Source organism: Chelon labrosus (assembly GCF_963514085.1).
Source record: "Chelon labrosus genome assembly, chromosome: 21".
Classification (NCBI taxonomy): domain Eukaryota; kingdom Metazoa; phylum Chordata; class Actinopteri; order Mugiliformes; family Mugilidae; genus Chelon; species Chelon labrosus.
In genome coordinates this window covers 9,164,479-9,190,961 of record NC_140354.1, presented here as the reverse complement: position 1 = coordinate 9,190,961, position 26,483 = coordinate 9,164,479, and the positions used below count along the sequence as shown (strand labels likewise).

The 26,483-nt window shown below is 45.1% G+C and overlaps 4 protein-coding genes across 6 annotated transcripts; all 4 read left to right on the top strand.

The window, feature by feature from the left end:
• The first annotated feature begins 236 nt into the window (after positions 1–236).
• Positions 237–3,105, top strand: LOC311506662 (parvalbumin beta-like). 2 transcript variants are annotated; one of them, XM_084570712.1, is made up of 5 exons: positions 237–455; positions 1,249–1,317; positions 1,874–2,006; positions 2,336–2,445; positions 2,656–3,105. In XM_084570712.1, exons 2-5 carry the CDS (start codon positions 1,257–1,259, stop codon positions 2,679–2,681), a joined length of 330 nt encoding a protein of 109 aa, XP_084426838.1. In that variant the 5' UTR covers positions 237–455; positions 1,249–1,256; the 3' UTR covers positions 2,682–3,105. The 2 variants fall into 2 exon arrangements, with proteins under 2 accessions (XP_084426838.1, XP_084426837.1); XM_084570711.1 differs by lacking the exon at positions 2,656–3,105 and having other exon boundaries at positions 2,336–2,539.
• Positions 3,106–4,638: 1,533 nt separating this feature from the next.
• LOC311506663 (parvalbumin beta-like) lies at positions 4,639–6,523 on the top strand. The gene is made up of 5 exons (XM_084570713.1): positions 4,639–4,750; positions 5,376–5,439; positions 5,552–5,684; positions 6,027–6,136; positions 6,248–6,523. Exons 2-5 carry the CDS (start codon positions 5,382–5,384, stop codon positions 6,271–6,273), a joined length of 327 nt encoding a protein of 108 aa, XP_084426839.1. The 5' UTR covers positions 4,639–4,750; positions 5,376–5,381; the 3' UTR covers positions 6,274–6,523.
• Positions 6,524–9,892: 3,369 nt separating this feature from the next.
• On the top strand, positions 9,893–12,564 carry pvalb8 (parvalbumin 8). Its single transcript, XM_084570838.1, has 5 exons — positions 9,893–9,933; positions 10,398–10,465; positions 10,989–11,121; positions 11,621–11,730; positions 12,093–12,564. The coding sequence occupies exons 2-5, from the start codon at positions 10,405–10,407 to the stop codon at positions 12,116–12,118; spliced, it is 330 nt and encodes a 109-aa protein (XP_084426964.1). The 5' UTR covers positions 9,893–9,933; positions 10,398–10,404; the 3' UTR covers positions 12,119–12,564.
• An 8,242-nt stretch (positions 12,565–20,806) lies between these two features.
• Positions 20,807–26,318, top strand: aimp2 (aminoacyl tRNA synthetase complex interacting multifunctional protein 2). 2 transcript variants are annotated; one of them, XM_084570632.1, is made up of 4 exons: positions 20,807–21,538; positions 23,138–23,356; positions 23,709–23,943; positions 25,506–26,318. In XM_084570632.1, exons 1-4 carry the CDS (start codon positions 21,524–21,526, stop codon positions 25,892–25,894), a joined length of 858 nt encoding a protein of 285 aa, XP_084426758.1. In that variant the 5' UTR covers positions 20,807–21,523; the 3' UTR covers positions 25,895–26,318. The 2 variants fall into 2 exon arrangements, with proteins under 2 accessions (XP_084426758.1, XP_084426757.1); XM_084570631.1 differs by having other exon boundaries at positions 20,808–21,652.
• The last annotated feature ends 165 nt before the right edge of the window (positions 26,319–26,483 follow it).

Below are 26,483 nucleotides of genomic sequence, written 5' to 3'. Positions count from 1 at the left end.
AGTGCTCATTCATGTTTAAGCGCGGCTCTCGCCGAACCAGTAACCTTGCGTCGCGCTATCTCACGTACGCGTTCATATTCATTTATATTCCCAGCCGCAATTTACAGCGTCGAAATCTTAAATGCTGGCCGTAAATCACCCCTCGCAACATGCCGGCGGGCACCGGGGCCCTCTCGGGTTTCCACATGTCAAGCTATAGGCCCTTCACACACACACACACACACACTCACACACAAACACACACATGGTAGCATCCTCATTTGTTCGCCTAAAAATAGGTTCGGGCTACTAGACACATTTTTTCGAAACCAGTGCATCTTGGTACCTGATACTGAGACTCAAAGCTCTGTAAATGGTGTTGCTCGACGATATATAAGGGAGAGGGACAGGAGCAAGGGGCATTCAATCGAGTCCGCCTTGGTTTTCACTCGCCTCAACGCAACGCAAAAAACAAGGTGAGTGGGGATGAGCGCCCTGCAACTTGCTCCACCGGGTCGCACTGGGAAGGAAAGGGACTCAGACCAAATCACAGAAACCGAGGGGATCCTCCTGGACTACAAAACTGATAGAGATAAACGGAGCCAACTATGGACCACGGGACGATTCACTTAGTGCGCAAAGGAGGGCAAATTTGATTTCAGAGGATCAACGTTTGTGGATGATAATTGTGATAATGCTTTATCGCTTACAACTGGATGACAAAAAACTAAAACAAACAAACAAACAAAAAAACAAGTAGGCATCACTGCTTTTTCTCAGCTGCGAGATTTACTGGCGGAACGAATCATGCCCCTCAAGTGGGAGCATCATCTATTTAGTGCCATGGCAGCGGCGCGCTATGGGGATAAGCAGAGGCAGTGCTGTGCTGTGACCAGAGCTCTTTAGCCACTGTAAACATGGCAGGCAGAGCTGCAGGAGAGGCTTTGAAAATTAACTAAAAGTGCTCTTGCAAATGACTGAAAATGATGTTTTCCAGTGCAGTATTGTTTTTTTTTATTCATGTGGCCGCTGATCCTTTTAACCCTAAACACCTAAGACTGTGTTTGACAAATGCTTACTTACAAAACACATGTCTATGGGCGCATCAGACCCTCTGAACACCTCAGCCTATTGATTAGTTTGGATGACTTGTTGGCTCACGAGTAGCCGAAATGGTTTGCTAGAAGGAAGGATGCTTGCGGCGCAACTTTTACCACCACTGCACATGTTTGACTCTAACCAACCTTTGTCTTCTTTCTCCCCCCCCAGAATAAAAAATGGCCTTTGCTGGTGTCCTCAATGATGCTGAAGTCAAAGCAGCTCTGGATGGCTGCTCCGGTGAGCTCCACTTACTCACTGCACTGCACTGCACTGCACTGCACCGAGCGGCGTCATTTTCAAATCAAATCCACCACAGTCTGCTTTATTTGTAGTGTAAACATGCACACACATAGGGAGAATTTGCTCTCTGCTTTTAACCAGTCCAATTTAGCACGCTTGGGTGAGCCATGCAAGGGGGCCAGGGGAGCAGTTTCAGGGGGATGGGGCTTTAGATGATTGCTCGAGACCCTTCAGGCATGGGCACAGAGAGGATGGAGCCAGTGACCTCATAGTCACCAAGCTGCTATTCCACAGCTCCCCCTCTAGAGGTTCTGGGCAGCTGTAGGATTTTCATTTTCACAGTCTAAAGTTTCACTGGAAAGGCAAATTTGATGTTTTTAAAAAAACACACTGAAACAAAGTAGCTGAGATAAGAACGTGCCAAACTCTCAGTTTCAGAATGCAGCCCTGCGAACTGCCAGCCACGGTTACCATATTACCACAACACACTGAAGTCCTGTGCTGCGCTTACGCAGCGCCCGCGAGGTTCTAACGGTGTTAAAATGTGTTTCAGCTGCTGACTCCTTCGACTACAAGAAGTTCTTCAAGGCATGCGGCCTGGCTAGCAAGTCCTCAGATGAGGTGAAGAAGGCCTTCGCCATCATTGACCAGGACAACAGTGGCTTCATTGAGGAGGAAGAGCTGAAGTAAGACATTCCAAAGTCTCACACTTGGAGCTGACACTCAAAGCTTAGGCCTCAGGGGCATACAATGTGCACCACATCTAGCATTACACTCCTACTGGTAAAAAAAAATCAAGGGGTAGCCTTTACTTCTTCTCATGTACACACATTTACTAGTAACTGCACTAAAGAAACAAAAGAAGGGACTTCTCTAATTTGACTTGGAGGTTTAACGGCTTTACACATTCATACCTATGGGCCAGCTTGTTGACATCTTAGATTTGATCTCAAACAAGGCTTTAAATAAAACCCAAGGGCTCATCCTAACTCCTTCTGTTTTGTCCACCTGCCAGGCTGTTCCTGCAGAACTTCTCTGCCGGCGCCAGAGCACTCACCGACAAGGAGACCAAGACTTTCCTCTCCGCCGGTGACAGCGACGGTGATGGCAAGATCGGTGTTGATGGTAAGAGCTCTTTGCAACGCATGGCGCACCTTCCTGCATATCTCTGAAAAGTACAGTAGAAGCTAGGGCACAGCAAAACCCAATCTTCATGAAGTACAATAGCTGCAAAGATCCTCGGGTCGAATCATTCTAAATCATCCCACCATCATGACCTGAGTCCCTGAATCAATTTTGCTCGTCACTAATGGCAGTTTCATTCTACTTTCACAGAGTTTGCCGCCCTTGTTAAGGCATAAATTTCCATTGACCAAGATCCACTTCTTTCATGGAACTGCGAACTCCTTGCAAGATTCAGTAATCATCAGCAGAAAGAATATTTTTTATACCTTATTTATGAGTTGCCTGCGGACTATTTCTCAACATGAAACACATAGTTGACTGCTAATGTTATTCCAATGTGTTATATGTTCTGAAAAAACCACTTGTGCAAACTGTACACCACCATCTGCACTTTTGAGGAAGAGTGAAAAACCAGGAATAAATACTCTTTTGGTGTAAAGTCATCTCGCTCTAGTCAGTCGTTTCTTTTGGTCACTGAATTGAACTGAATTGCATGAACAACACAATGGGTCGAAGAAAGAACGCTCCAAAGGCGCTGGGAGATGGTTGAAATGACCTGCCCAGCACTTGTTTCTCTAATTGGTTAATGAAAAAGGGGAATGTGGCTGGGCTCTGGCCACGAGCTGGGGGAGCGCAGCAGGAATGGCCCTGGGGCTTCGCTTGCATGCCTCCGAGATCCAATGGATAGCTGTCACACTTTATGTAATTAGACGGCCTGCTCCAAGGTCTATTTCTCCACCGACTGCTGCATAGTCAATTAGATAATGTGCTGAAGCAACAGGGTGGCTATTAACAGCCGCTGTTGCATCAGCAGGACCTTATTACAGCTTCAAACCACTGCAAAGATTGACAGTGGTCGAAGGGCGCCTTAAAACACAATTTAATTTATCGATTCTGCACTTTTGCAGTGTTTGGAAGCAACCAAATTTTCTGGGAAATAGTTTATAAGCTTGTTCTGAGGAACCCACTTAGTTTTCAAGAAAACTCAAGCAAGTCCAGCTGCTTTTGTTTTAGCTCTGAGGTAGCAGCCTATAGGCATGCAATGGTCTGGAAAGGTATTAGAGAAGTTCATCTGTCAAACCAAAGTCAAACTGCAATTCCAAAGGCCCGGGGAATTGCAGGTCAGCAATGTGCAAACCCTCAACCCTATCAGGTGACACCCCGAGCTTGTTATTGTCAACCAGTGGTCAAAACAGAAGGATGGCAGCGAGGACAGGCTGAAGCTTCCTCCCTCACACTGGGTCCGGCCTGCGGAACAGTGCTGCCACCTGCAGGTCAAAGCAGTTTTTACAGCATTCTCAATGGTGCCGTTCAGAATTAGTTTCTCACATTTCACTCATTCTTGCTCAGGGGACAAAAACTGCCAAAAAATTTGCCTAGAAGCATGAACGTGGGCCTTTTCTTTTTAACATTTTAACCTCATAAAACAAGATAAGAAGCACATTGAAGCACAAAGAAAAAAAGGGGAGGATTTTCTCTAAAATCACTCAGACCACTTTGACTGTTTGGAACAATATTAAATACATCTTTGTAACATGTGAACTAAAAACGACTTGTCAGTCAAAAAGGGGCTGATTGACACTTGGAATATGATCTGATTCTGTTGATTTGGTCTTAAGCAGACTAATAGAAAGGTGACTGAAAGGTGATTGAAAGCTCACAAATGGATCCCACCTATGCAAACCTGACAAGCAGATTGAGCCCAAAACTCTTATTATTTCCTCACAAACTGAAGTATTACCTATTTTTGAACATTCCACACCTTTTCTCCAATCTCGTCAAGCAGACTTAAACATAGATTGCCGGGCCGAACAGCCCATACCCTCAAAATCAGCAATGTTGCACGGAAAGCGGGAGATCAACCAATTCATGCAACTCACGCCAGCTGTAACGCATGCATGCTCAGTGTCCACCCTCTGTTGCCAGCAGCCCTTCCAATTCGCCCTCATCAGCAGTGCACAGCACTATTCTTAGCCCCCGGGAGGAGGAGGAGAGGGAGGGAGACATTAAAGACTTCTTCAAACGCACCTTTTAAGCGTCTTCATTTGTGAAACTTAAAATAGACCGCTCTCCGGCTGCAGGACGAATTGTAGCCACCCCCTTCCCCCGGTGTCAGTTACCTTATGCTTCAGATTTCGATGGAGTGCAACTATAAAAGGTCACCGGGAGCACCGGGGAGATCACTGCAGTCGACTCGACTCCTGTCCGTGTCATCCGTACCCTACAAAAAGCAAAGACAACCGAGGTGAGTGTGAATGATTTTGACAATAAAAAAAAAAAAAAAGAAAGAAAAAGAAAGGAAAGAAAGAAGCAGCATCCCGCTTGGCATCTTTGGGGAATAAAAGAAAAAGAAAGAAAGAAAGAAAGAAAAAGATTTTTTCTTTAAAAAACATTACAGCTTTAATAAGGATTTCTTCTCACTGCAATGCAGCATCGAAAGAGATGAGTTTTGCGTTTTGTTGCGGGAGCGTCAGCTGAACGAAGACATGGATTACCGGTCAGACCTCCCAGCATCTTTAGAGTTGCAGTAGGGAACATGTGTCAGTCTCAACCCTGCGAACGGGATTTGGAAAGGCACCCGCTTAAACTCGCTTCACTGAGAAGTGGACTGAACAATTTGAATACCTTTTTGAATTTCGCCCATTCCGATCTCTGTCTGTGCCATTTGGAATAATGCTCTCCTCTTAATGTGTGTGTTTAGACTTTTTAAGTGTCCAAATTGTGGAGTGGAGCACGGATTCCTTGGCGATACTGTCTGAAACCATTCGGCATCGATTTAGCGCAATTTACTAGTCAGAACTCTTTAACAGATAAAACAGACCGTGCCACTGCAAAGGTCAATAATCGTCTTTTGGATTTTATTTCTGCAGCTCAAAATGGCCTTCGCGGGACTGAAAGACGCTGACATCGCTGCAGCCCTGGAAGCGTGCAAAGGTGACTCTTGTGTGATTTATTTATTTATTTTTGTCAGGACGGTGTTTATGTGTGCGCTTTTCTTTGTGTGTGTGTAGGTAGATTTCAGTAACAACCTTTGCATTGATTTCAGCCGCTGACTCATTCAACCACAAGGCTTTCTTCAAGGCATGTGGTCTGGCCGGCAAGACCGCCGAAGACGTCAAGAAGGCCTTCGCCATCATTGACCAGGACAAGAGTGGCTTCATTGAGGAGGATGAGCTGAAGTAAGGCGCACACCTGACCTTGTGAAAACTCACAAGAATGCATGCGCAGTTGCAGCCTGGAATCAGATGCAAGCTGCAGTGACCAGCAGTGGACTATGCAGTAGCCTAGGCTATATGTGCACCCAGGCTATAGGGGCTTGAAAGAATGCAGAGGGAGCCAGAGGGTCAAACTATCTTTAACCGGTGCACAGTTTCACATAAACTCCCTATTTCTGTCTTTCAATAAAATTTAAGATGTGCTCGAACGGGGCATCCTGCAGTCAGATTTTGAATGAGGTGTGTATCGGCCAGTGGGAGGGGGGTGAGTCCGTGAACTAACCACCGCCTCTATCTGTTTTGCAGGCTGTTCCTGCAGAACTTCAAGGCCGGCGCACGCGCACTGACCGACGCCGAGACCAAGGCTTTCCTCAAGGCCGGTGACAGCGACGGTGACGGCAAGATTGGCGTTGATGGTAGGATCTCTCTCTCTCTCTCTCTCTCTCTCTCTCTCTCTCGGATATTTGTGGCTGGAGGACAGACACCGACCGCTGCGTTTTCTCTCTCCCCCCCCTGTCTCTCCGCAGAGTTCGCTGCCATGGTTAAGTCATAAAGTGGCAAGTGACCAACAACACCTGCTCTGATGGAACAACAATGCCCACGTCGACCTCCCCCCCTTTTCATCCGAATATAAGTGATTTTTATACATCCTCCTCCTGTGCAACACACTGTCCAAACTGATGATTGTGAATGTCGCTCGGTTGTGTTCATGTCTTAAATATGAATTTTGCTTACTGTAAAATCTATGATGCACTTTCCAGGAACGAACAGTCAAAAAGAATAAATATTCTTTTGCTACGGTCTCCCCGGCTTTGTTGTGGTGTTGGAATACAATAAAAAAAAAAAATGAAACATCTGACACCCTAACCCCTTCCCATCTCAACTAAGAGCCCAAAACATTGATTATTTGATTCCAGGCTACAAAAAAGTGCCAACAACTGCCTACAGCCTTAGTATACGGAGAGGAGATACTATACAAGTGCCTATTTGGGTGCTATTTTGATTCCCCGCGCATGAACACGACACAAATGCATGCACTGATGCAGTAGAAAACCATAAATAAATGCATTAAAGGGTCGTTTCACCTGAATCACGCCCATAACAATCCAGTTGTATTGGTTAAAAATGCAATTTTAACAGGACTATATTTCTAGCGAGGCACACTGTTTGCCTTCAAATGATGACTGTGGATATTAGTTCTGGATATAAAACATTACAAGGTAAACTGCGCGTGTGTTCGCACAGTGATGCCCCACACATGCAGCTCCACGCTGCGGCCACTAGATGGAGGCACCTCCACGGCAGAAGCTGCAACAGCAGAGCAGACGGATGAAGGAGTTCAAGAGAATCGACCTCTGCGCATTAAAGCGACGGCTGCTGCGGTTGCACTGGCTCGCTGTCATGTACTGTAGTGTAGGTACATGTCCAAGTAACATCCACAAGGTTATTTACTTCTCTGGTCAGTGGTCATAATGTTATGTCTGATCGGTGTACATACTGCAGATGTCACAACTGTTAAAATATGATACTAGATTAATACGTTTTCCTTTTAATTCAACTATTTGGGGTGAGATTGTACAAAATGTTCACAAATATGTCCAATCTGTACTTGATTTAGAGTGTAGGGCAACTTTATTGATTATTTGTCATGATATTCGTTTTTAGGACACAGACAATGAGCCTAAAAATGAATACTTTTCCCTATGCAGCAGTGCGTAGAAGGCATTGTTGTACTGTTAGGACGAAATTATTAATCACAGAGAGGCGAGAAATGGCTGAGATCCCCTCATCTCAGAGTCGTCCAGATGGAGTGGGACTCGTAAAGAACATTAGCAAATGTAGATGAATAAGTGATTGCCCAGTAACAGTATAGTCTACGAGGTATCAACATGGCGCATGACATAATGCACCGGGTGTGGGTAAAGTCGCACCGCTGTTCTCGATCCGGTGTCCTCAGTCTCTTTTTCACACAGAGTTCTAGATGAGCTGCTTGAGTTTCTGTTTACATTCTCGGTAGAGTACAGCTTTGCTATTTCCACAGAAGACTATCGGACATTAGTTGTCGAGGGGCCCCGTTAACAAGTTGCCCCGTGGGATTGGGTTTAGGAAAGGCTGACAGTGACAAACCACCTGAGACAACAAGCTTTTATTCAGTAATGAAAGGCTACAGGGCGCTGCCAAAGAATTGAACGAACGCGACTGTGCGTACCCCGTGCGTAAACTTGTCCCCAAGGCACGTATAGGCTATTATTGTGTTAGAATGAACGTTATCATAGCAGAGCGAGGGGAAATGCATCAAATAAACATGAATATGTATATTTTTAATAGCCTAGTTTCAACTTTTTGAGGATATATTTGCATCTCTGTCAATCAATCATGAGTTTTTTTGCGCACGGTTTACAAGTCTCTTCTATTCTCATTTCACATATTACCTTTGGGAGGCCCCGGTCATACAAAAGCAATTAAACATATAAAATACATCAAAAAAAGAAAATAAAACGTAACCACACGCGCAGAGAGAAACGGAGACCGTCGTTTTTCTGCCTTTGGGATTTTAAAAAAGGTTCAAGACTATCTTTACGCACCGGGGGAACACTGCCTGCTGTTCGCCAACTGATTACGCGTGCTAGGGTGCCGAGCCCTGCCAAGCTGGGCCCGTGCACGCACATGAAGAAGTGGATTTCCAATGTGAGAAAGGTGCCCCCCCCCCGGGCAAATGTGCGGATTATCAGGTTGCTGCTAGGAGAGGGGCGAAGAGGGGGAGAGGGGGCATCTGAGAAGGTGGTTCCATGGTGTAATGGTTAGCACTCTGGACTCTGAATCCAGCGATCCGAGTTCAAATCTCGGTGGGACCTGGCGTTTTGCTTTGAGTCTCTCAGCATATGCTTCAAAGCTCCCAGGAGGACCTATACTCTAAAGTATTTCTCCTGCCGACAGCACAGTTGCACCTTCTAACAACCTTGCATCAGGCACTGGAACAAACTTATTTTTCCGCGTCCTGCTGCAGTGGCCACTCTCCCAGGAACGTGCTTAATGACCCCTGAATTCGTTGACGTGTCAGACCCGCTGAGGGCCACAGACGCCCTCGGAAAAAGACAACCTGAACTGGCCAAATTGGTCAGACTTCCAGAAAGCCAGAAGAAGCAGTGTGACCGAAGGGGTTACATAATCAAACCGCAGGAGAAAAGAAAACATGCGCTCGCGTCTGTGTGACTCATGACCGCTAGACCTCCTTTCCACGCGGTGCATGTGGATACCTGGAACGCTGCACATTATGCATCATCATCACTGTCGCCCCGGGATGGGACACCGACAGCAGAGGGTGACCTCGGGGCCCCTTAATCAGCACAGTTGACAAAGCGTTTTAGCGAGACTGTCCCCGTCAGTATCAGACAGTGAGAAGGTTATGGAGCACCGGTATCCCTGACATTCAGATATACGCTTCGGGGTCATAGATGTGTACGGGGAATTTGGGCAGGTGAAACTCCACATGCGTAATGCGCCGTGTCAGCTACAGAGGCTGTTCATGGGCTGAGATCAGCACTCTTTGCGTTGTGGAAAACACACTTGACGCAAGCCTGAAATGACATTGAAGGCTCAGTGCCTGCAGCTGGCAATACATATCCAACATTTCACATAAAGTGTAATGATAACAGTTTTTTTTTTTTTTTTTTTTTTTTTCTAGAGGGATATGTTTCTCAGATGTGCCCGTTTGGGGACAGCCTGTAAAAGGATATCTGCGTGAAAGGGTGGGGGGCAGAAACAGCAAGAGGGGGAGAAAAGGGGAGAGAGATGGAGAGAGGGAGGCTGCAGTTACATTAGCCTCCCTGCATTTACTGTGCTATATAATTCTAGATGTGAGAAGAGGAAGAGGAGGAGGAGGAGGGGGTGTGTCGGGATGAGAGGAGGGAGTGGAGGATGGGGACAGGAATGCGCTTTTTAACTTAATTTGCTATTTACAAGGGCGTCACAGAAGTCCACGGTCTGGTCTTTCAGCCCCGGGGCGTTATAAATAGTAAAGGTTAATTAGTTAGCTGGGAAACTGGATCAGGGGCGGGCTGTTAGAATTTGATCCATAGACAGGTAACTCAAGCAATCCCCATTGTCACAGCAATCAGACCTATATAAATCCGCCTTGACGGACAGCAGTCACCACATAGCCTTACCTCTCTTGCTGGATCACCGACCTGGGCGAGAATCCCCCTCTAACACGGTAAGTTGCTTTGTGGATTCAGGGAGGTCGCTTTTGTTGGGAAGATGCTACTCTTATTTTTTTTTTAGCTACTTTTTAAATAGTTTTAGAGACGGACTGTCTGGCTCTTGTGCATTCAGCACACTTTAGAGCCCTTCAGGAGGCTGTCTAATTTACATTTGCGTGCGTAAAAGGTGAGACTTCAGTGCGCTGTAGGCGATAAAAGCCAAAGCAAGAAGGGAAAAGTTACCGAGAGCTGCGCTGCTTTGAGTGCTCTGCGCAGAGAAAGGCTGCCAGAATTTTACCGACTTTTGCCAACGCAGGTGCGCATCGAGGTTTAAAGATTTCCCAGCAGCTTAGCCTGCGTCTTTGCGCCGCTCTTAACTTCTCTCTTGGCTTTGCTCTCCATCAGCTTCAGCTCAGGAGGTTTTGCACTTCACCTACCGAAATGTGTTAATAATTCACCATGGCTGTTCCTCCTACAGGAATAAAATGTCGCTCTCATCTATCCTCTCTGCTGATGCCATCGACAGTGCTATGAAGGACTGCCAAGGTATCGTTTTCCACCAATATCGTTATTGGTCTCTTTATTCTATATGTGTGTGGAGCCGCAGCAGACAGCGGGCAATGATTTTATGCCACAGCCTCACTGGAAGACTGAAGAAAGTATTTAACATTTTTAAAAATATCTGCTATAGTTTAGAACATGAATGCATATGGGGCTAATCTTGGACACATGGTTAAACCTGTTATTTTATGAGTCTCTATTGGGCACAAACCAGTGAGTTACTAGCAGTTAAATATTAAGATAACTGTCCTCTAAACAACTGCAAAATAATCTTTAAAAAACTGTTTTTCTTCAAGATGTGTGGTCAACAACTGGGCCAGAAGATTGTAGCCCTCACATCACACTTAATGACACATTGTCAGTTATCCATTATCCCGCCTCTATAATTTGAGCCAACACTAATTGCTTGAGGATTCGCAGATATTACAGTGTATCTGTTTAATTCTAGCTTAGCCTGAAACCCTTCAGACGTAACTCTTAAAACTCATGTCCTCAATTTCTCCACCAGCTCCGGACTCCTTCTGCCCAAAGAAGTTCTTCCAACTGTGCGGCCTCTCCAAGAAGAGCCCTCAGGATGTGAAGAAGGTCTTTGGGATCCTGGACAACGACGCCAGTGGTTTTATCGAGGAGGAAGAACTCAAGTGAGTTGAACGGCCACTTCGGAAACAGCTGACCGTTTGTTGAGTAGCTAGCATTCGTGGTTTTTATGATGCAGTGGGCGTAGGAAAGAGGGTGCACCTGTCTGCGAAGGTTACGACGGAAAAGTCTGTTCCGCAAGCTATACATAAAACAGGTTAAACATTAGAGCAGCCATCTCACGTGTAGTTTACTAGCTCTCAGGAAATTAGACTTGCAAAAAGCAAGTCTAAAAACACAATGCAGCGCTGTTAAAAGGGGCTGTAAAGACTGTGTATTCACCAGACGTGGTCCTCTGGTTGTAGAACACCCACTGCAGCGCGATGACACCTGAAGGCAGCAGCTTATTTATCCAATAAAACTGCAATTGAAAAGAACCCAAAACAAGATTGTCATTCATCTGCACCACACATTACTTTGAGAAGTTTGCGTGCAAGCTTTTCCATCTACAACTGATTGGACGTCACCTTCTGACACCTCGGTTCACGTCTCTGTGCCCACCAGGTTTTTCCTCCAGAGGTTTGTTCCAGGGGCTCGCGTTCTGACGGACAAGGAGACCAAGGGCTTCCTGAGCGCTGCTGACGATGATAGCGATGGTCGGATTGGAGCAGATGGTGAGAAGATGTGATACGTTGTCAAAATGTGTTTCTTTTTGTTTTGGGGTGGTTACTAATGTGTATCAGTAAGTAAATGCCAGAAAGAGAGGCTTTTTATTTCAGAACCAAAACCTGTACAACACGCTCTAAATCCCACCACACCGCTTAAAATCGGCTCCTACGCAAGGTTCCAATAGTTTATGACGTTAGGTTTATGAATTGTTCACCGATTTGAGAGTTGTATCAACTGCTTTTACATGGCAGCTTTTGAAATGTTAATTTTCTCTCCTGTGGCTTCGTATTATCGCCCTTGTTTCTCCACCGAGGCCGGTGTCAAACTCAGGCTCACGCCTCACTAACGCCGCTTCTCTCCTCCGCAGAGTTCCAGGCCATGGTGTTGTCCTAAACAGCTGGACTCCAGCCCTCCAACTAGATCCTGTCTCCACACCACCCCTGTCCAGCCGCTTCTCTTCAGTCTCTTAGTTTAGTCAGCTTCCATCTGGTTAGATAAAAACCCTTCAACTCTTTTTATTTTGCAAGATTCCCCCCGGTCCACAGGTGTCAACATTCATGTGATCTTTATTTATTTTTTCTTTTTCATATGTTTTAGACAGATCAATAAGATGCATTGCCCACATACATGTACACTTCACCAAATTACTGAGAATAAACGAATAAAACCAAACTCCCGTGGTTCCTCTCATTATGTGTGTTTAAGTGGACCTCAATGTTTACTTGTATCTTTTTACCAAAGCATTTCCATGAAGAAGCTTCTCGTGCACAAAACTGTAATCAACGCATAGACAGTGGGGATCCGTATGCACACACTAATCCAGATGTGTCTACGCACAAAACACACACACACACACAAACACGCACCGTTTCCTTTACAGTTCTGAGGTTTCTTTAAATCCTCACTTACCCTTATCGAGCACACCGGTAAATGAGATTGAATGTCAGGCAGTGTCAGGTAAATGAGAGGTGAGACAAACGCAGGGTTTCTGACGGTGTGTGTGCGCGCATGGGTGTGTGTGTGAGAGAGAGAGAGAGAGAGAGAGAAGAGGTGACCTTGATGACCACCTGAGTGTCACCGTGGTTGGATCGAGTGACACCTGACCTCAGCTTTGTAAATAAACCCAACTGCACCTTGGTGCTGCTCAGGCTATAGGGACACAAAACACATGCACAGGCAAGAAACCCATTGCATTTGCAAAAAAAAAAAAAAAGTCGAACACAATATCCAGACCCAGAGAGCCCACCACACAAACGCACGTATTATTGAATATGCACGTGACCATATGCAATAGATACATCTGTGTGTGTGTGTGTGTGATGCACATAGGAAATGAGAATGCTACGACCTTAAATACACAGCACACCCATGGCAAGCCTCCTTGAGCCTGCTCAAGACATATTAACCAACTGTTTTATTACACAAAATCTGAAGTGACCATCTCACAAATCTGCAGCTGCCACCGCCAGCACCATTAAGCGACTTTAAATAGCACGTGGCTTCTCCCTCGGCTGCACTTACAGGATTCATGGGATCAAAATTAATAACCACCTCACTATTCGCCCTCCCACTGGAAGCGCCGAAATACAAAGTGGTAATTTTTTTTTTCAGAGCTCCCACTTTGGTGTCATTTCAGTTATCTGTATATTACAGGGGGGAACCTGGCTATTACAGCAGACACCTGCTACTCAACTGCAGCGTGGGGTATACCCTTGTATTAGCATGAGGTCACTGTCACAAATGTAGAGATGTAGTCGCACCTTTTCGCTTGTGTCGTGGGTCTTTCTTTACATTTTGGCATTTCAGTTTGAAATAAAGTAATAGAAGAAGAAATGTGGCCAAACTCTATCATAAGACTTCACAGTGGCGTACTGAACCAGTAGAACGGTTCGATCTCACAAAGTAGGCAAACCTAGAGTTTCCAAAAGTACAATTGGAGGCAGAGCCATCCATTACATGTATCAAGCTCCTCTCCTGTAGAACAAACTCTCAGTTTAGTTATGCTGCTATAGACCTAGATTGCTGGGGGACCACTCTACTCTCTTTTCTTCTCAGATTCATTCTACTGTAAAGCATGTCATGCACTCTTTGTCTCTCTCTCTCTCATTGCTTGCAGGCATCCAGTCCCACCTCACTGTTACAGGATGTGACGCCTCACATATTTATACATTATGCCAGCCTACTCATCTGTAATGTAACAGCTATTTGTCACCGATATAGTTTTCTGCCTCTGAGTTCCTGTTTCTTGCTGCATGTGCGATTTATGACAATGTATGGACGCATTCATCTCCTCTCCAGCCTTCTCTCTCTTTTGTCCCAGAGCCCTCTTTCTTTTGTCTCTCTGGCCTCAAGCAAATGGCTCAACCCCATATGGTTCTTTAAAAGGTTTCTTAGACATGTACCGCCTAGCTGAACCAGACCAGGCACACCAACCCAGCAGGATGCAGCCTGACACAGGCACACACACAATAACGGTTTAGGAACAACTAAAAAAAAATGAAGAAGAACAGCACAAGGTGTCGACCTGGCCGCCAAATTCACTAGATCCCAAACTGATCAAGTATCTGTGGGATGCACTGGAACAAGCCTGATCCACAGAGGCCCCTCCCCTCAATCCATAGGACCCAAAGGTTCCCACTAACAACATTGTGTTGCCAGACACCACAGGACACCCTCAGAAGGCCCATGTCCATTCTCTGATGAGTCACAAGTGTTTAGGAGGCACAAGGGAGACCAACTCGATATTAGGAAGATGGTCATAATGTTATGCCTGTTCAGTGTACTTCTCCTGTCAGTGGGTTTAATGTTGTGGCTGATCTGTGTATATTTAAAATTAAAAGGAATGTTAAGACTGAATGGTGTGTTCATTAAAACTTTCTTGAAGGCTGGTGAGAGTTTGTAGATTTGTTTGTTTGTTTTGTGTTTCAGGCTGCATCAACGGGGCGAACCACGGTAGATTTGTTTGTGTCGTGATTCATAAAAGGACTAGGCTAATTATTGAAATATTAGTTGTTTTGCAGTGGCAGTGTGGAGGGGGGTGACTCCAGGACACTGGAATTCACTGTTAAGCCTTCTTGAGGTGTCGTGGGCCTAACTTAACGAAACATCGGTGAAGGGAGGTGCCCACTTGAAAACCCCAATGACATGCTGCATACTGCTGTTGTTTAGGCCAGGTTCCTGATGTCTTCATGTTGCTTGGTAGTTATGGTTAGCTGCTGAGCGGGGCATACAAGCCAGCAGCGTTAGGTTAGATTATGTTTCAAAATGTTTGAATTATTCTCTGCTGCTCTGTGGGCCTACAAGCCAGCAGCATTTACTTAGTTCATCGTATCTTAAAGACCTTATTGTACCATATCATCCCAACAGATCACTTCGGTCTGAAAGTGCAGGCCTACTTGTGGTTCCTAGAATTTCAAAAAGTAGAATGGGAGGTAGAGCTTTCAGCTATCAGGCTCCTCTCCTGTGGAACCAGCTCCCAGTTTGGGTTCGGGAGGCAGACACTCTCTCTATTTTTAAGGTCAGGCTTAAGACTTTCCTTTTTGATCAAGCTTATAGTTAGGGCTGGACTAAACCATCCCTTAGTTATGCTGCTATAGGCCTAGGCTGCTGGTGTACGATGCACCAAACACATGTCCTCCTTCTTTCTTCTTTCTCCTCTCGCGCATCCTCCACTTTCTTTTCTCTGGCACAGAGCTCTTGCCCTCTAATTTCCTATCTACTACTAGTCATGCAATTCTGTGCTATTACTATGTAGAATGTTTACTGCTGTGTATGTATGTTTATCTTGCTGTTCTCTTCTCTCTTTCTTCTGTCTGTACCCGGCTGGCCTTAGGCAGATGGGTCCCTCCATATGAGCTGGGTTCTGCTCGAGGTTTCTTCCTGTTAAAAGGGAGTTTTTCCTTGCCACCGTTGCCTTCAGGCTTGCTCTGGGGGTTTCAGGCCGGGTTTTTGTAAAGCGTCTTGAGACGATTTGTATTGTTATTGACGCTATATAAATAAAATTGAATTGAATTGAATTGAATTGTAGGTTAAGCTAGCCAGCAGCATTTGGTTAGCTTATATTTCACAAGGTTCGAATTATCCTCTGCTGCTCTGTGGGCCTACAAGCCAGCAGCATTTACTTAGTTTATTTAGATTGTAGGTTAAGCTAGCCAGCAGCATTTGGTTAGCTTATATTTCACAAGGTTTGAGTTAGCGTCTGCTGCTGAGCGGGCCATACAAGCCAGCAGCATTTACTTAGTTTATTTAGATTGTAGGTTAAGCGTCATATCACATGACTGTAGGTTTGTTAGGGTTTCTCAGTTGGACAGGGCCTCTAAATGTGTTTTGCCTGGGATTTTGGCACAAGGGGTTGTAAGATCTAATCCTGTGTATTAATGAATGCACATGAGTTTGAATCTGGCTGCTTTTCTTAGAACCTCTAACCAACAAAAATAATCTGACAGTGCTATTAAGTTTAATGTGATGGCTCAACATTTGTTTTTGCGTGTGTGGTACGTGGATAATTGTGCACATCGCAACACATTTACAGGCAAAACTGTACCAAGGAACCAATAAGGCACATGCACAGAGAGACACTGCACTAATTAGGTCCCCGTGTATCCATACATGCCGTTATCCGGTTCATTGATCCTCATCTCTGCAGACATGGGGAGGTGGAGCGAGCACAGGGGCCGAGCTGGGGGGGGGGGGGGGGGGGGGGGCAGACTATACACGGCCGAAAAAGCGGGACAAGGTTGGGGAAGCCGGTGGGTAACACAAGCCAGGGGACGCACAATGGAGCTGTGACCCCTGCAGGTCAGGAGCCATGAGCGGTAAACAGGAAAGAAACGTGAGCCAGTGGGTCAACACTGACTGCTGGATGATAATGTGACAAGCAGATTAGCCGGACTCAAGGGCAGAGAGGGGGGAAGAAGAGAAAGAGGAAGACCAGAGGAGGGTTGGACAATGTGAGAAAGACAACAGCAGCTTTGGGACTGCAAGGTGGACACAGAGAAGGCCGTGATATGAAACCTTATTATTCGTCAAGAGCTCATGAAGCAGGATAAATAAATAAAAAATTCAGTTTCTGACAAAGCAAAAAGGGATAATTAAATCAAAAATGATTACACATTCTTTACACAATTAATTTGTGCCAACCGTATAAATCAAGGCCAAACAAAGGATTACGTGAGATGAAACGAAGCAAGCCAACAAACTCAAATGACCTGTTCAAACGTTTTGTGTGGCTGCTAATACCGCACCACTCCATATGTCAGGGCTGGCCCTCCGGGATGGCCACATAGGCCCAGCCCGCTTGTCTGTATGACACCTCAATTATTGATGCCCTCGCTTCATTGTCACCAAAAACTCATATCAAGAAAGGAGTGTCAGGCTCACCTTACTCATTAAGTCTGCGTGAAACTTTAATGCGCACCCCATCTTCAGCTGATATCAAGCCGGTGTGCTCTGGCAAACCGTGGGGAAGTCCGAGCATGCGGAAGTCCGGGTTCCGCTCGGGCAAGCACCCATAATATTTTTGACCCGTTCCCCGGTGTTTTTCGGAGCCCCAGAGTTATCAGAGATGTTGCTACCTGATAGTCTGAAGAGGGAGGAACGTCGTGAAAGATTTAACTGCCGTGTTAGGATGACTGAATGGGCTTTGTGAGCTCTGTGCAGGAACTCTATCCATAATGCAGGGGATGACAGCATTGCCACTGTTCCCCAACAAGCATTTGTCCCGAGCCTCTACTTACTGTATGATGTCTGTGCGCAGCTTCCCCTCATTAAAGAATGATGGGCCACGCACGTATCAATGGCCGTTCCTGGTACATACAGGAGGCAATTTCTTGAAATCTATTTCCACCCCGGCTTGAGCCTATTGTTTCTGCGATCGCTAATCGACGGGCTTTCATTTCTCACTCGAGCGGCGTCCGTCAACTAGACTAATGCAAGTTTGCAATTTGAACTAAAAGCCGCACCCTGACTAAACCCCTGAGCAGCTGTTGCATGCGCCAACGCACCCGCAGACTGAGTAATGGCCGTCATGAGGACGTAGACAGGTACTTTGCAGACTTTTCCAAATGAGAAGGCGCAATCAGATAAGACGGCAAGGGTCATCTGGGGAAAAACTCGCTGTGGTTGGAGAATGAGCCGACAAACATCTTACAACATTCATAAATGTCTTGGATTCCACTCAGAAACGATGGAATGACTCGAATGATTTGAAATTGATGTTTTTATATTTATATTTATTCAGAATAGTTCCCTTTGACACTTAAGTTTATATGAACCTATGCTACTTAAACAAACATACACCCATACTCCAGACATGCAGTATTAAGGCCTTTTCCTACTCCCATCAAATTTCTCAATGAACCTAATGCACCACAGCTATGCATATGCACCTGTGTGCTACATATGTCAGCAAGCCCAGTAGGCTCTCATTTCAAATGCTGTTTGCTTGTGTCAGCCAGGACAGCACCTACATGCCCGTGTCACCGCCCACCCTAATCCTGACAGATTCCCTTGTTCTGCATTACTTAAAGAACTGCTCCGAACTGTCAGGTTTCAGCTCCCCCTGTAGTCTCGGTTTCAGGTCTTCCTCGGCATCAGATCCGACCATTACCTCCCCGACGTCACCTCCACTCCCAACTCCCCGTTCCCTCGCCTCCCCTTGCCAGACTTCAGCGAACGGTGAATTATTCAGGGTTTAACAAGCTGTTGCAACGTTGGGCTCAACCGTGCAATTTTTCATTAACCGAAGAGGCGGGCGTGTGGCTCTACCGGGAAACGGCGCGACGCAACTTCCTCTGAAAGAGATGAGACGGAGGAGAAGGTGACAGCAAGGGGACATGTCAAAGAAGAGACTGGCGTCAGCCAAAGCTAAGAGCCTCCACAACAGCTTCTTGGAAGTGGATTGTGTTGCTGGAGTTGATTGAGTCCACAGATCACTGGTGATTAAGTGGCACTGGCTAGACTGAGATTGTGACTGGTGACTGCTGTAGAAAAAATTAAGTGGTCTAAATGCGTTGTTTAGCTATTTAGCCAATAAAGCAATTCCGAAGATGTGGTTGTTACGTGAGACGCGGTGTCATGAATTAAAAAAAACTCTACTGCAGCTGATCCACCATGGTGGGGACACTTTCAATGATGGTTAAGAAGTGATTAATCGTGTTTTAGGTTATCAAAAATATGTTGGACTGCGCTGAGCTGTTCTTTTTTTAAAACCTATTTCAAAACCACAAAGGCGTCTAGCGATGTAAAATATACTGTATACTTCCTGCAAATATTTGCACAAATAATTCTTTCTGTAAATACTGCTGTATGCGCAGTATACATACTCACAAGACATATACTCAGTGACTGTTCATGTCAATGTTGAAACAGCATCAGAAAGGTGGTAATTGAACTGTACGATCATTTTGGAGGATGCAGTTTGTGGTGCTGTTCAGCTGGACTGAATTAAACACAAACAAGTTTCTGTTATTTAGCCTAGGCCAATGACTGAAATCGGGTTGTCGAAATAATAGAAACATGGTCCGGTACAACACAATGCAATTTGGTAGTACTACAAAATGAAAACACAGTTGAATCAACAGCTCTTTCAGTTATTTGAAACAAATTCTAAATGCCACAAGCTTTATGAAGCTTATAGTACTAGTTTTCACAAGTGTACCTAATGAGCATTTCCACCCAAACTTGATCTTGTATATAACAGTCCCCTCCCCTTCACAGTATATCACTTGTTGTTGTTTTTGTAACTTCTCTTCCTCATGATACTTATATCTTAATCAAGTTTACTGATAGCAATGCCAGATATCTTGCATGTGTGTCTATACGTGGCCAAACATGGCTCAATTTTGATTCTAAAACTATGCCAGTCACTGAAGATGGTGTGTGGCTTTGATAACGAGACATGTTTTCTTACTCCCTACAAAAAGGCAATGAGTTCTCAAAGAAGTCAAACTAAAGGTCAAAGCTCAAAGGTCCAAGAGGGCTTTGTTGTCATTTCAACCATATATAGCAGGTGCAGTACATAGTGAGATGAGAGGACGTTCCTCTAGGACCATGGAGCTACGTGAAGACATGGGACTAAGTACAATACAAGGGACTGAGCCTATAGTGCGTAGACAACAGTGTGAGAACGAGAGACAGTGCAAAGACAAACAACGAAAAGACATTACACAGAACAGAGAGCAGTGTGAACAGAGTATGAGTCAGGGCTATTGCAAACAGATCCATGAAGCAATTTTCTTACATTTTGGATCTTACTCAAATCCATGCAGGACAGAAAACTGCTGCAATACTGCTCTCTATGGGCTGAAATGTGTACCATGCTGCTGTACTGAGACGTGAGAAACCCCAAAACCACATGCTTTCTTTTGTGTCAAAGATAAACATGAGCTCAAATGACACAATTAATGGCACTGATAAAGAAAAAAAGTATTGATGATGCACTGAAGATCTTCTGACTACCACTTCATTATGTTCACCAGTGAAAATTAATGAATTCTAATATAACAGTCCTGCAATAAATGTTAGCTTCATGGAGGTTATTGTATTATGCATATGATTACAATAAGAGAGAGCTGATTCATCTGTGTTTTCATTTTTGTGGGTCTATGAAAGGGTATAGCTCAGTGGCGGATCATTTAACTGCAGGTCAAGGTCTCTGTTTCACATCTGGTTGCTGCCTGACCTTATGCAGAAGTAAAGTATTCACAAAAGTGACTTGCTGTTGCAGTGCTCTCTCAACAGACTGCGGTTGGAGTAGAAACTTATGGGATGCTAACCTAGAAAAAGGTTAGCATCCCCTATGTTCATAGCTGAGGTGCCTTGAGCAACGTTCTAACCCTAAAACTGCTCCAGGGCTGAGTGTAGACACTGCTGTGCGGATGAATGGATGAATGGCGGGTTTCCCCATGAGAGATCAACAAAATAAAAAAAAATGCTGTATTGATCTTTAAAACCGTTCTTGACAAGTCTTGGGTGAGGCCACTGTGGGCTTGTCCATCTATATGTGTCACATGTTTCTGTGATTTTGACAGCCCAATTTTAATCGGCTGGCTGAGCTAAATAACAAAAACTCTTTTCAATTCAGTCCAGTTTAACAGCATCATTAACAGCTTCCTCCAGACAGCCACAGAGTATATCCGTGAGTACATCGAAAAGGCGTTTGAAAAAGAGCAACTGGACTTGTAGAGTTTTCTGAGAATGCTTTCAAATGCTTTTTGGATATACCATGACATTTCCGTGAGTACGTATACTGTGCATTTAACAGTATTTACATATGGGAATTCATTCATTTTCTCTAGTTTACCTAATATTTCATCATGTGAGTGTATGTTGAAGGGGGTTTACGACTGCCATTGCCAAAATACATCCACATGAATGTTCTTCACAGGGCCCCAAACAATTGCTTGTCTATGCCGAGTGTGTGCTCCTGCCACTTGTAGGGATATGTTGAGAATTTATATTGTGGCGCCCTCTAGTGTTTTTTTTTTTTTAAAGCTGTTACCATGAGGTGTTAATGGGGAAAGTAGATTATATTACCTGCTACTGTGAAAATTAGAAGATTAATTTAATGGGCTGCCCTCTAAAACCAAATCATTAAAAGGAGCTACTCACCAACTTTTAATTTGACGTCCACCGGATGCGACGTCACCGCGGCCTCTTTCCTGTGTGACCCGGATGTGCGGTAGCCGCTGCCGCTGCCGCTGCTGCTGCCTGTCAACACCATCCAACCTCAGTGGAATTCGGCGGATTTTATTATTTTTTTTTAAACTGTCTGTGACAGTGCGTTAACCGTCCGCCACCATGCCCATGTACCAGGTAAAGCCCATCTCTGGGAGTGACATAAAAATTGATTTGCCAACCTGCATGTACAAGTTACCAAATATCCACGCGCCGCGAGGGATCCGCTGCACCCCCGAACATGCGCTCCAGGTAACTGTGAACTGATTTCATTTTGACAAGGCTTTAAACTTTTATTTTATTTTTTTTATTTTATGACCTGCAGTTGGTTAGGTTATGTTTTCGTCTCGTTGTCGGCGCGGCTTGCTTTGTTTGTGCATCGCTATAATGCTTTTTCGCACAGCATATATCAGCCCAAGTTGTCTTTAGCCAAGCTAGCTAGCTAGCGAGCTAACTGACTTAGCTCGTCAGGGCAGTGGGTAATCTCACTACTTCTGGCTGATGCAACAATTAATGTATCCCTCCGCTCAATATTTCATGAGATTTAAACGACACAAAGTCAAAACACAGTTAAGCTAACTTGGCTATGCCGTTTATTGCCTAATAATGCAGTTAGTCATGACTCTAGCTATGGAAAATACCGTTATTTAAATATCAACACTGGCCAGTTCATTAGGTACACATTGCTAGTAGCGGGTTTGACCTCCTTTTGTCTTCATAGTCTTTGTGGCATAGATCCAACACGGTGCTGGAAACATTCCTGAGAGAGTTTGGTCCATACTGACATGACAGCATCATCTTTTCCACCACATCCCAAAGGCAGTGGCGATCATAGACTCCAGGGGGCTCCAGGCAAAGACGTACATGTGCCATCCCCCCATACAGTCCAAACTAGTGAGATCTGTCTCAGAATAGACAGAGGGGAGCGCCTAGGTTGGGTTGAGGAGTATTCTTAGTGCGCTATTGGGGGTTTATGGTTGTCAAATACACTAAAAGGTAGTCATCAGAGGGAACCCTTTCACATTTTTTTCACAGGGGCTCCAACCAAATTGCTTGGTTGGCATGTCCTGACAGTGTGCCACACATGCCAAAGGTTGCTCCAATGGATTGAGATGACCGTGGAAGTCATCTGTGATGTTCAAGAAACTAGATTTTTTGCTTTGCGATCCCCCACCAAGGCACTTTCACCCCCGAGAACTGGCATTCACTGGACGTTTCCTCGCTTTCAGGCCATTCTCTATAAACAGATCAGCCGATTCTGAAATACTCAGACCAGCCCGTCTGGCACCAACAACCATACCACGTTCAAAATCACCCCCCCCCCCCCCCATTCTGACGTTCGGTTTGAACTCTACATGCATAAATGCCCTGAGGTGCTTCCATGTGAGTGGCTGACTAAATATTGCATTAAGGAGAAGTTGAACAGGTATACCTAATGAACTGGCCAGTTAGTGTAAATAACTTGCTAGCTTGTAGATCTGTGTCTCTTCTGCTCTGCTACATTACAACTGTAAAATGCCTCTTAAACACTAAAGCATCAGCAATGTGATAATATTTTAACATGTTAAATGAAATTGTAGTGGCGTATTATTACAGCGCTCTAGTGAATTACATGAGTTTTTTTAAAGAAGTAAGTAGAAACCATGTGTACAGTGTGTTTAAGATTTTCACACATTTTCAATGATTTTGAAATCCCGGAGCTGTCATGGTCACTTGTGTCTGTCCGTCTCTCTCCAGAATGGTGAGGTGGACCCAGCAGTAAAGGCTCTGGAGGCCAGGCAGGATGAGATCATGAGGAAACTGTACGAGCTGAAAGCGGCCGTGGAGGGCCTGGCTAAGACGGTGACTACCCCAGATGCCGATCTGGACCTGACAGTCAGCAGCAGCCTCTCCTCCCAGAGCTGCAGCTCCGCGACCTTCAAAGGCACAACGGATCTGGACGCACTACTGGGCAAGGTGAGGAACTGACAGCCATACTGGTGTCCTCTGTGTCCAGGTATTGACATTGGGAGTGTTTATCAACCCTGGCAAAGTTTCTTTCGTGACAGTAACACACTTTACTGGCACTTTGCTACCTTTACTGGTACAGTCTCTGCATATGTTTTCATGATCACTCCTATAATAAATATTCCAAGTTAGACACACTGTGCCAGCAAGCACAACCTGCTCGTATTGGAATTTATATTGGAGCAATTAAGAGGGTGTGGACCGATTACTTTTCGTTTTTGCATGCTGCAGAGGCTTAATCATAGCTACAGATATACAGAATACAGTTTTCATATAGTCCTTACCTTCTTCATGTTACAAGGACCTTGGTGCTCTCCGTGACATCGTCATCAATGCCAGCCCGGCGCAGCCACCCCTGACCCTGCTGGTGCTCCATAGCCTGCTGTGTCAGCGCTTCCGGGTGCTCTCCACCGTCCACGTCCACTCTTCAGTTGCCAACGTGCCGCCACAGCTCCTGTCCTGCCTCGGCCCGCGACACGCAGACAGCTACGCCCGCCACATGTTCCAGCTGGGCTTCACCCTCATATGGAAAGATGGTAAGGTCACAGATGCTCCATGGCACCTGTGGTCTGACGGATCAAAATTTGAAATTTGTCCTGTGAGGAGAGGGACCATTTAGCTTGTAATCAGTGAACATGCTTATGTAACTTGCACATCTGTGCTGTCACTGTGCTCCAGTTCAACAGCATAGCTCCATAGTTAAAGTATCTGTTGCTAAACCTGCCTGCCTGCAGTCCTAGGGCCTCGTTTCTAAATCTGCACCAGAGCTGATGCAATGCTAGGATGATTCCAGGATGTGGAAGGTGGCAGGACTCAGTCTGGCTTGCCTTTCTCAATATTAAGTGTGAATATATGTCACTTTTTTCCGTCCAACCTTATAGTATTTATTAACCCATTTAGGCCTAAGTACTCTTCTGTAAACCCCCTCTCAAAACCTGAGGTTTTTCAAAATATGTCAACGCTTACTAAAACCTTAATTTCTCAGGCTCTGTAGCAGATAAAAACATGAGATAAAAAGCATTTGACAGCTTACTTCTTTGGCTTTCAACTTGACTGACTTGCTAGGGCATAATCTTCAAATGCATAAAATTTTGAAAATCAGTAAAGATCTATTTTTTCAATTACTTCGTCAATATCACTTCTTTCACTTGAGTCAGCCGTGACGGATCGCTAGCACGGTGTTTAAAAATTTCGACCAAAACATACTCCACGTGTAGGCTTATTTCGACCAATCACAAAGCGTTTTATTAGTCACATGAGTTTAAAAAAAATCCCTAAGCATCTCTGTCACTCACCCAAGAATATTTCAGCCAATCACAGTGCATATAATTGGCCATGTGCCTCGAAAAAGACGACAACGCTCAAAATGACACAGACGCGTTTGCCGGTCTTAAAGGTAAACACACATAGATGCGTGATCCGGTCTGAATGGGTTAAAGCAGGGTCGCAGGGAGCCTATTGCCCAATGCCAGCTGGGATAGCATGAAGCCCAGGAGCACCTCAAAGTCTGTGCCTGCTGCAGCCTATCCCGGCTGGCATTGGGTGAGAGGTGAGGCATACCCTGGACGGGGTGCCAGTCTGTCACAGGGCTAACAGAAAAAAATGATGCACCACAGTGGTAAGCGGGCCCAAGCTTGCTGGACAGAAAAGACAAATACAGTACGTCTATCCTGAACCACACAGTCTCCAAACACAACAACTATGTTTTAATTTTAATGTCATTTTTTTGAAAAGCATGTAGGCAAAAAGACTATAAAACTAATTACCATACCCTTCATCATGTCACAGTAATAACAGTAATCAGGCGTTAAGCCACTTGAGTAGGTGTTCAGCTATTTTAAGATGTGATTAGGAGGTGAAGCTTTGTAAATTATGTTAATTGGATTATCAAGAAGGAGGTGGTATTTTAATGTGACAAAATCACATTTTCATGAACATGATCAGATACTAAATTCTGTCGGATCACTTACAATTTTGTTGCTTATTTTAAGGATGAACACAAGCAATTTGTTTTCATGTTATTCGATAAACATCGTTATATAGACGTGGTCTAGATTTACCTTTGTTTTACAACTCGTGATCTCTTTTCTTTCCACAGTTCCGAAACTGCAGATGAAATTCAGCGTCCAGAACATGTGCCCTATCGAGGGTGAGGCCAACGTGGCGCGCTTCCTCTTCAAGCTGCTGGCTCCCTACCCCAGCGACCCCGCTCTCGCCACGCTGGTGGACAGCTGGGTAGATATGGCCTTCTTCCAGCTGGCCGAGGGCAGCGGCAAGGAACGGGCCGTCGTCCTGCGGGCCCTCAACTCCGCCCTGGGCCGCAACCCCTGGCTGTGCGGACAGGAGTACTCCCTGGCCGACATCGCCTGCTACTGCTGCGTGCTGCAAAGTCGCTCGGCCTCCTCTGCTCCCGCCAATGTCCAGCGCTGGATCAAATCGTGCGAGAACCTGGGCCACTTCTGCCCTGCTAAGCTCGTTCTGCAGTGACTGGGGCTGTCCTGGGACCAGACACCAGACGCAAAGTGAGAGAAAGGCATTAGAATAATAAAATATCCCAGCCTCGTCTGAAACGCCTTCTAATGCTCCCCTCCTGACTGGGTACTGAGTATCACTAAACTGACAAAGACTCAGCAAGTAATACGGTTGACCGTCAAACTAACTTGAAAGTACTAATCTCCAACTTGCTGCTTTTATATAAGAGATTCTAAAGCTGTATTTTGCGAGGGGGGAGCATGAGAGGACTGTAAAGACCAGGGTATGGTGATGGATTAAACACACACTTCCACCCACTTTGTGCCTAAAACACAATCCTGTTCTAAATGTGTGTGTGGGTATTACTACGTGTTTTCAAAAGTAATACTTTGTACCATTGGTTTTTCTGAAATCATTAAAACTTCTACTTAACTTTGAACTCCGGTTTGTTTTATTGGACTGTTTGATCACGTCAAGAGCAACGGTTAGCTCAAGTAACCAATCAGCCAAGTGCATGCCTGTGTTCAACACATGGTAGGATTGACACTTATTCATTTACAATCGCTCACTCATTTATTCAGCTTTTGATCTTCTTTAGAGTCTC

Excerpts from the sequence above, each read along its gene's own strand:
- LOC311506662 (XM_084570711.1), top strand. The coding sequence starts at position 1,257 with ATGGCCTTTGCTGGTGTCCTCAATGATGCTGAAGTCAAAGCAGCTCTG. Across the intron at positions 1,318-1,873 it reads AGCTCTGGATGGCTGCTCCG|CTGCTGACTCCTTCGACTAC; the intron begins GTGAGCTCCACT and ends AATGTGTTTCAG. Across the intron at positions 2,007-2,335 it reads ATTGAGGAGGAAGAGCTGAA|GCTGTTCCTGCAGAACTTCT; the intron begins GTAAGACATTCC and ends TCCACCTGCCAG.
- LOC311506663 (XM_084570713.1), top strand. The coding sequence starts at position 5,382 with ATGGCCTTCGCGGGACTGAAAGACGCTGACATCGCTGCAGCCCTGGAA. Across the intron at positions 5,685-6,026 it reads ATTGAGGAGGATGAGCTGAA|GCTGTTCCTGCAGAACTTCA; the intron begins GTAAGGCGCACA and ends TCTGTTTTGCAG. Across the intron at positions 6,137-6,247 it reads CGGCAAGATTGGCGTTGATG|AGTTCGCTGCCATGGTTAAG; the intron begins GTAGGATCTCTC and ends GTCTCTCCGCAG.
- pvalb8 (XM_084570838.1), top strand. The coding sequence starts at position 10,405 with ATGTCGCTCTCATCTATCCTCTCTGCTGATGCCATCGACAGTGCTATG. Across the intron at positions 10,466-10,988 it reads TGCTATGAAGGACTGCCAAG|CTCCGGACTCCTTCTGCCCA; the intron begins GTATCGTTTTCC and ends TTTCTCCACCAG. Across the intron at positions 11,731-12,092 it reads TGGTCGGATTGGAGCAGATG|AGTTCCAGGCCATGGTGTTG; the intron begins GTGAGAAGATGT and ends TCTCCTCCGCAG.
- aimp2 (XM_084570631.1), top strand. The coding sequence starts at position 21,524 with ATGCCCATGTACCAGGTAAAGCCCATCTCTGGGAGTGACATAAAAATT. Across the intron at positions 21,653-23,137 it reads CCCCCGAACATGCGCTCCAG|AATGGTGAGGTGGACCCAGC; the intron begins GTAACTGTGAAC and ends GTCTCTCTCCAG. Across the intron at positions 23,357-23,708 it reads TGGACGCACTACTGGGCAAG|GACCTTGGTGCTCTCCGTGA; the intron begins GTGAGGAACTGA and ends TCATGTTACAAG.